This window comes from Thunnus thynnus, chromosome 22 (assembly GCF_963924715.1).
Source record: "Thunnus thynnus chromosome 22, fThuThy2.1, whole genome shotgun sequence".
Classification (NCBI taxonomy): domain Eukaryota; kingdom Metazoa; phylum Chordata; class Actinopteri; order Scombriformes; family Scombridae; genus Thunnus; species Thunnus thynnus.
The window spans coordinates 26,436,969-26,446,820 of record NC_089538.1 but is presented as its reverse complement, the minus strand read 5'-3'; the positions used below and the strand labels follow the sequence as shown (position 1 = coordinate 26,446,820).

At 33.3% G+C, this 9,852-nt stretch overlaps 1 protein-coding gene across 2 annotated transcripts in view; it reads right to left on the bottom strand.

The window, feature by feature from the left end:
- Window positions 1-5,415, bottom strand: part of LOC137173987 (ephrin type-B receptor 4b-like) — a 35,862-nt gene extending 30,447 nt beyond the window's left edge. The window contains exon 1 of one of the 2 annotated variants that reach the window (XM_067578932.1): window positions 4,653-5,415. In XM_067578932.1, the coding sequence (XP_067435033.1) occupies window positions 4,653-4,752 (100 nt within the window). In that variant the 5' untranslated portion in view covers window positions 4,753-5,415. The remainder of the gene's footprint in view (window positions 1-4,652) is intronic. The other variant, XM_067578931.1, reaches the window with a different exon arrangement.
- Window positions 5,416-9,852: the final 4,437 nt, after the last annotated feature.

Genomic DNA, 9,852 nt, shown 5'->3' with positions numbered 1-9,852 from the left:
TGTTATTTTCATCTTGAAACAACTTCAGACAGTTTTTATTGGAACTTTTCCTTCAGTAGAAACAGTTTCAGTAGAAGCTGCAGGAAGTACGTCTGGATACGAAGGGTTAACAGAGTCTCTACATACGACCGTCTTACGTTCATCACACAACAACGACACCTGCGTTACTAATATAATAATAATTATCGTCTGTCTCGTCACACATAGAAGCTGAGTGACGTCCTGGTGACCTCACCGCCACCGAGCATCGCTGCGTTTAAGACGATTCGTCTAAAAACCATCTTAATGACCCGTTAATGGTTGAAGTTATTTCATCCAGAGTCTCTTCTCTTGCTCAGGAAATGAGAGTTTTTGGGTTTTTTGGGGTTTTGGACGCTTTAAATCGAGATAACGATCATCAGATTAGTTGACAGAGATGTGCTGCTGGTGACATTTTCTACGATTATCGAAGGTAAAAATAGTCTCCTTAAATCCTGCTATTACTGCTTAAATATAGTTAATTAACTTCCGGAGTTTATTCACTGAGCAGCGCTGGACTCTGCAGAGGAAATGACATCGAAAACTGTTTAACTGTGAACAAAAGCAGGTTGTTAAAGGACAGATTCAGACAGCTGACTGGGAACCAGTCAGAAACTTCTGAATGTTCTGTTTATTCTACGATCTATCACCACTTCACACGGAGCTCTGATCACATCAACAGTCTCAGTTCACCTCTGATTTACTGTCTCTGTTGTGTTCAGACAGTCGACGCTGATGTTTGACTTCTTTACAGAGACGCTCTGAACGCGCTGGCCGACGTCCAGCTGCAGCTCGTCCGTCAGAGAATCAGTCTGACGTTCACATATCAGTGACGGAAGAACGTCGTCTCAGACTCGCCGAGCTGTGAGGAGGACTCATGTTGAACATCTGGACTCGCTGGATACGAAGCTTCAAACTGATATAATATGTCAGTTTACACATGAAGTGTTCAGTTGCTTCCAGATTCAAACCTTTCTGTCCTTCCTGGGCTTCCGTACTGAGCTGCAGGACTGCTACCAATGAGGAGTCATATTTAATCACTTCCTGCGTGCTGCGATGACGTCACTTACCACAACACCAAATCACAAGCACAAACATTTCAACTAAACGTCCTCACTCTGGTCTAAATCGATGGTCCCCATAAAGACAGTTAAACAGGTTTAACAGTAAGCTCTTTGTTTTTCTGTCTTCGTGGGGACGTTTCCTACAGGTGTGTGGTGGGGCGGGGCTAGTTCAGCTACAGGTGTGTGGTGGGGCGGAGCTAGTTCAGCTACAGGTGTGTGGTGAAGATGAGTAACCTGATCTGAAGATGATGAAGACGAGTAAACTGATCTGAAGATGATGAAGATGAGTAACCTGATCAACAAGCTGCAGGTTCAGTCAATAAACAATAAAACTGCTTTAACTTCGTTACTTCTGTTCAGTCTGATGTGAAACATCGTCTGAAGCCTCCTGATCAATAGAAACCTTTGATCCAGCTGCAGAACATCTGCCCAGAAACACTTTACCACACTCTGCTCCTTCAAACTAACTAACCGATAATCAATCAATCGATCAATCGATCGATTAGTCGTTGGTCTGTGAAACGTCAGAAAGGGTGAAAACTGTCGTTTACTGTCAGAGAGAATAAAGAAACCAGGAAACATTCAGTCAGAGACACAGGATGATTATTGATTATCAGTGTAGTTCTCTGTGAACATATTGATCAGTCTGATCCTGTCGCAACATTTAACTGATTAACTAAACATCAGCTGACGTCACTTCATTAAACTGTAATCAATCAAACATTGATCACCGTCAGTTACATGAAGGATCAATACCTGCTCACAGCTGCATCAGGAGCTCAGTTAATGTCACATGATCGTTACTGAGGCGAGTGGAGATGAGCGATACCAGGTTATCAGTTATAAACCAGTTATAAACTAGTTATAAACCAGTTATAAACCAGTTTAATAAACAGTTATAAACCAGTTATAAACCAGTTTAATAAACAATTATAAACCAGTTATAAACCAGTTATAAACCAGTTATAAACTAGTTTAATAAACAATTATAAACCAGTTATAAACCAGTTATAAACCAGTTATAAACTAGTTTAATAAACAATTATAAACCAGTTATAAACCAGTTATAAACCAGTTATAAACTAGTTTAATAAACAATTATAAACCAGTTATAAACCAGTTATAAACCAGTTATAAACCAGTTATAAACCAGTTATAAACTAGTTTAATAAACAATTATAAACCAGTTATAAACCAGTTATAAACCAGTTATAAACCAGTTTAATAAACAGTTATAAACCAGTTATAAACTAGTTTAATAAACAATTATAAACCAGTTATAAACCAGTTATAAACCAGTTATAAACCAGTTATAAACTAGTTTAATAAACAATTATAAACCAGTTATAAACCAGTTATAAACCAGTTATAAACTAGTTTAATAAACAATTATAAACCAGTTATAAACCAGTTATAAACCAGTTATAAACCAGTTATAAACCAGTTTAATAAACAGTTATAAACCAGTTATAAACTAGTTTAATAAACAATTATAAACCAGTTATAAACCAGTTATAAACCAGTTATAAACTAGTTATAAACCAGTTATAAACCAGTTATAAACCAGTTATAAACCAGTTATAAACTAGTTTAATAAACAATTATAAACCAGTTATAAACCAGTTATAAACCAGTTATAAACCAGTTATAAACCAGTTTAATAAACAGTTATAAACCAGTTATAAACTAGTTTAATAAACAATTATAAACCAGTTATAAACCAGTTATAAACCAGTTATAAACTAGTTTAATAAACAATTATAAACCAGTTATAAACCAGTTATAAACCAGTTATAAACTAGTTTAATGAACCAGTTCTAAACCAGTTCTAAACCAGTTCTAAACCAGTTATAAACTAGTTTAATGAACATTTATAAACCAGTTATAAACTAGTTTAATAAACCAGTTCTAAACCACTTATAAACCAGTTATAAACCAGTTATAAACTAGTTATAAACCAGTTATAAACTAGTTTAATGACCATTTATAAACCAGTTATAAACTAGTTTAATAAACCAGTTCTAAACCACTTATAAACCAGTTATAAACCAGTTATAAACTAGTTTAATAAACCAGTTATAAACCAGTTATAAACAGTTATAGACCAGTTATAAACTAGTTTAATAAACAGTTATAAACCAGTTATAAACTAGTTATTAACAAGTTATTAACCAGTTTAATGAACCAGTTATAAACAGTTATAAACCAATTATAAACCAGTTTAATAAACAGTTATAAACCAGTTATAAACCAGTTATAAACTAGTTTAATGAACCAGTTATAAACAGTTATAAACTAGTTATTAACAAGTTATTAACCAGTTTAATGAACCAGTTATAAACAGTTATAAACCAATTATAAACCAGTTTAATAAACAGTTATAAACAGTTATAAACCAGTTTAATAAACAGTTATAAACCAGTTATAAACTAGTTTAATAAACAGTTATAAACCAGTTATAAACCAGTTATAAACCAGTTTAATGAACCAGTTATAAACCAGTTATAAACCAGTTATAAACTAGTTATTAACAAGTTATTAACCAGTTTAATGAACCAGTTATAAACCAGTTATAAACCAGTTATAAACCAGTTATAAACAGTTTAATAAACAGTTATAAACCAGTTATAAACCAGTTATAAACTAGTTTAATGAACCAATTATAAACAGTTATAAACAGTTATAAACCAGTTATAAACCAGTTATAAACTAGTTTAATGAACCAGTTATAAACAGTTATAAACCAATTATAAACCAGTTTAATAAACAGTTATAAACCAGTTATAAACCAGTTATAAACTAGTTTAATGAACCAATTATAAACAGTTATAAACAGTTATAAACCAGTTATAAACCAGTTATAAACTAGTTTAATGAACCAATTATAAACAGTTATAAACAGTTATAAACCAGTTATAAACCAGTTATAAACTAGTTTAATGAACCAATTATAAACAGTTATAAACAGTTATAAACCAGTTATAAACCAGTTATAAACCAGTTTAATGAACCAGTTATAAACCAGTTATAAACCAGTTATAAACCAGTTTAATGAACCAGTTATAAACCAGTTATAAACCAGCTGTTAACAGTTAACTTACTGGTTGAAATCGATCTACTCTGTGTGAAATGTGCCTTCAGATGACTTTTGTTGTGATTTGGCGCCATATAAATAAAAATTGATTGATTGATTGATTGATTGATTGATTGATTGATTGATCCATTAATACATTTTAATTAATCAATTATTGATTTTCAGTCATTTTAAGAGCTTTTGCTGCTTTCAGTGATTAAATCTGAACCTTTTCTACTTTTCTTCCATTTTTATAATAAACTGATTTTTATTGATCACTGGACAAAAGAAGACTTGTGACGTCACAAAACGTTCATTATTTTAATCCATAATAAGAGTTGCAGCTCTGATTTATTGATTTGTCTTCTTTGTTATTATTGGTAGTTATTGATATGATATTATTATACGAGTATTGATCCTGTGAGGAGGCAGTAATCACATGTATTGACGTGTATTGATTAGTACGGGAGCAGCTGAGGGTCAAACTCGGCTCCTACCTTCTTCTGCCCGGCAGCAGCTCCGCAGCAGCAGCAGCGGCAGGAGGAGCAGCAGGAGCCCGCAGCAGGAGGCCCGTCCCGGGGCCCTCTGAGCCTCCATATCGATCACTGATCACTGACGTCAGCTGGGCTCGCTCTCAGTAGGTCGCGCGCGCCTCATTGGAGCCCAAAGAGTCCAGAAAGAAGAAAATAAAGAGAGGAAGACTTTTCCTGCGGATGAATCACAGTGATGAAGAGATGCAGGGGAACTTTCCAAGATGGAGGCCGAAAATCTGGAGCAGAAAAAAGTTTTAAAAAGAGGAAAAAACAGTCCTGAAGTCGGTCAGCGGCTCCGCTTCTCCTCTCTAACCTCCCTCCTCCTCCGCACCAACTTTCATCCCTTTATTCCGGCTCTTTCCCGGAGCTTTCTCTCCTCTCTCTGCCTGCACTTCTTTCCTCCAGGACACAGGAGCGGGGCGCGGCTGCGTCCGAGGCCGAGGGAGGAGCTGCGAGCGGCGGACTGGCGAGCGGAGAAGGGTCGGTGGGTCGGCTGGAGGGCGGAGGGGGGGGGTCCCGACACACGCGCACTAATATATATAAACATATAAATAAATAAATCCATAAAGGTGTAACGCGCACACGGAGCAGGCAGATCCGCACAGGTGGAGCTCCGTGTTTGTGTTTCTTTCCAAAGTTGAGGAAAAGTCGCAGCGGAGAAGAAAAACTGGAGACAAAAGCAGCGCAAAGTCCCAGCCTGAAGCCCCGCCCCTCCGGGACCAGACCCCGCCCCTCAGGGACCAAACCCCGCCCCCATGTGTGACCAGATCCCGCCCTCTGCCCGGTGATTGGCTGTATGACCTGCCGATCACCAGACAGGGGGCGGGGCTTCGGGCGGAGTGACAGGCGGTTGTGAAGGAATGTGTCTGTCGTCTTCTGCCTGTCTGTCGCTTCATCAGCCAATCAGAACACAGCAAAAATACATTTATAATGTAAAGAATTTAAATCAAAACATAGAATAAAAATATAAAAACTAAATGTTTAGGAACAAATATATAAAAAGACAAATAAACAGACGTCTCATCAATAGTTGTTATTGATCAGTGAACAGAAGAAACCTGCATGAAATCAATATCTGATGTGAGCACGTGTTTCTATTTGATCTAGTTTTTATTTATTATTATTATTATTATTATTATTATTATTATTATTATTAATATTATTATTAATATTATTATTATTATTATTATTGTAGGTTTTATTTCTCGTGTTTTAGTCTTATATTTATATTTAATTTACGGTTTACATCTTATTATCAGCTGTCAGTCATCTGTATGAAAGGTGCTGTACCAGTAAAGTTTGATTGATTGATTGATTGATTGATTGATTGTGTGTTTCAGCTTCTCAGCAGGTTTATATGTGATTAAATATGATTTATTGACAGATTACAGACAAGAAAACAAAATCCAACATGTTCAAGTTAAAAAACCAACATGGACCCCAGATGGTCACACACACACACACACAGGTCAGTGTGTGTGTGTGAGTGTGTGTGTGTGTGTGTGTGTGTGTGTGTGTGTGTGTGTGTGTGTGTGTGTGTATTCTGTAGTGTATTTGCAGCTCAGGTATCTACAGATGTTTATTCACAGCTGCCTCAGTCTCTGGTCGTCCCAACATCACCAGTAACACTGACGTCTCCTGACCAGTGCTGACTGGTCGTCGTTTCTTCAGACTGACCTTCATCTCCTCAAGTTCACTGTTTGTGTTTATGTTGTTGTTGTTTATGTTTTACTGTTTGTTTCCTTTATTGTATCTTAAATCCGACTGTTTTACTCCTGTGAAGAACTTTAATATTATTATATAATAAACGTTACTAACAACTGATCCAGCAAACAATCAGAGAGAAGAAGAAGAAGAAGAAGGAGACAGAAGACGAAGAAGAGGAAGAAGACGAGACAGAAGAAAATGAAGAAGAAGAAGAAGAAGAAGACTGAAGCAGGTTTCAGTTTCCCATAAAAACACGACGTCACTGATCTGTGTTCACAAGTCCTGAGAGAGCGACACCTCCCTGAGACCAGGATAAAAGACCAGTGTCAGGTATCCCCCCCCCCCTCCTCCTCCTCCTCCTCCTCCTCCTCCTCCTCCCCCCCTCCCCCTCCTCCACCTCTTCTTCTCTCTGTGTTTCTGTCTTTTCTTTCTGGTCTTTGTCAGCCGAGGTGTCAACGAGCCGAGAGTCACCTTACAGAGAACAAAACAACAGAGAGGACAGGAAGGGAGGAAGAGGAGGAGGAGGAGGAGGAGGAGGAGGAGGAGGGAGAGACCAGGAGGAAGGAGAGAGGAGAGGAGAGAAGAGGAGGAGGAGGAGGTCAAAAAGAAAGGAGAGAAGGAGGGAAATAAGGAGTGGGGGAGAAAGAGTGAGAAGGAGAAAGCAAAGGATGAAAGAAAAAAGAGAGGGAGGAAAGAGGAGAAGAAGGAAGGAGAAAATAAAAGAGGGAAGGAAGGAATAAAGGTTGGATGAAAGGAAGAAGAAAGTAAAAACCAGAACAGAAGGAAGGAAATAAGGAGGCAGGGAGGGAGGAAAGAGGGAGGCGATGAGGATGAAGGAAGGATGAAAGGAGGCAAGAAGGAAGAGAGAAGGATTGGAGGAGGAAGGAGGAGGAGAAGCAGGAGAGAAGGAGGGAAGAGGAGGATTGACGGAGATGAAGAGGCAGGGAGGAGAAAGAGAAGGAGGAAAGGAGGGAAAGAAGGAGGGAGGACTGATGAACTGTGGGAAACTGTCACCTATCTGTCAAAGAGCTCGACAGGAAGAGAAGAAGAAGAGAAGGCTTTGACAGACAGGTGATAGTCCCGCCCCCCGCCACCCCCCTGATGTCACTCAGAGAAAAAACACATTCAAAGAGAGAAGAAGAAGAAGAGGAAGAGGAAGAGGAAGAGGAAGAAGAAGAAGAAGAGGAGGAGAGAATGATGTTTGACTTGATCAGTTTAAACTGTGGAGGATAATTTATAGTGATGCAACTGTTTTTGATGATGTGTTGAAGATTTAAGATGTAATATATCTATATTCTATAAGCTTATAAATAATCACATGTTATTATATATAACCATATATTATTATATATAACCATATATTATTATATATAACCGCATGTTATTATATATAACCATATATTATTATATATAACCATATATTATTATATATAACCATATATTATTATATATAACCGCATGTTATTATATATAACCATATATTATTATATATAACCATATATTATTATATATAACCATATATTATTATATATAACCGCATGTTATTATATATAACCATATATTATTATATATAACCATATATTATTATATATAACCATATATTATTATATATAACCACATATTATTATATATAACCACATATATAATTATATATAATCACATATTATTATATATAACCACATGTTATTATATATAACCACATGTTATTATATATAATCACATATTATTATATATAACCATATATTATTATATATAACCATATATTATTATATATAACCACATATTATTATATATAACCACATATATAATTATATATAATCACATATTATTATATATAACCACATGTTATTATATATAACCACATGTTATTATATATAATCACATATTATTATATATAACCACATGTTATTATATATAACCATATATTATTATATATAATCACATGTTATTATATATAACCACATGTTATTATATATAACCACGTTATTATATATAACCACATGTTATTATATTTAATCACATATTATTATATATAACCATATATTATTATATATAATCACATGTTATTATATATAACCACGTTATTATATATAACCACATGTTATTATATTTAATCACATATTATTATATATAACCATATATTATTATATATAACCACATGTTATTATATATAACCACATATTATTATATATAACCACATGTTATTATATATAACCACATGTTATTATATATAACCACGTTATTATATATAACCACATGTTATTATATTTAATCACATATTATTATATATAACCATATATTATTATATATAACCACATGTTATTATATATAACCACATGTTATTATATTTAATCACATATTATTATATATAACCACATGTTATTATATATAACCACATGTTATTATATTTAATCACATATTATTATATATAACCACATATTATTATATATAACCACATGTTATTATATATAACCACATGTTATTATATATAACCACATGTTATTATATATAACCACGTTATTATATATAACCACATGTTATTATATTTAATCACATATTATTATATATAACCATATATTATTATATATAACCACATGTTATTATATATAACCACATGTTATTATATTTAATCACATATTATTATATATAACCACATGTTATTATATTTAATCACATATTATTATATATAACCATATATTATTATATATAACCACATGTTATTATATATAATCACATGTGATTATATATAATCACATGTTATTATATATAACCACATGTTATTATATATAACCACATGTTATTATATTTAATCACATATTATTATATATAACCATATATTATTATATATAACCACATGTTATTATATATAACCACATGTTATTATATATAACCACATGTAATTATATTTAATCACATATTATTATATATAATCACATATTATTATATATAACCATATATTATTATATATAACCACATGTTATTATATATAACCACGTTATTATATATAATCACATGTTATTATATATAATCACATGTTATTATATATAACCACATGTTATTATATATAGTCACATGTTATTATTAATGTATTGGATAAATGTTCTTTAAAGCTCTTATTGTCTAGTTTCTGAAGTTGTTTATCTGACTGATACAGACGTGTTTTGGTAAAGTAAATAAACCTGTGAGCTCCTCTTTATATTATAACCAATATAACAGGTGATATTTTATACTATAACCAATATAACAGGTGATATTTTATATTATAACCAGTATAACCAGTGATATCTTATATTATAACCAGTATAACCAGTGATATTTTATATTATAACCAGTATGACCAGTGATATTTTATATTATAACCAGTATAACCAGTGATATCTTATATTATAACCAGTATAACCAGTGATATTTTATATTATAACCAGTATAACCAGTGATATCTTATATTATAACCGGT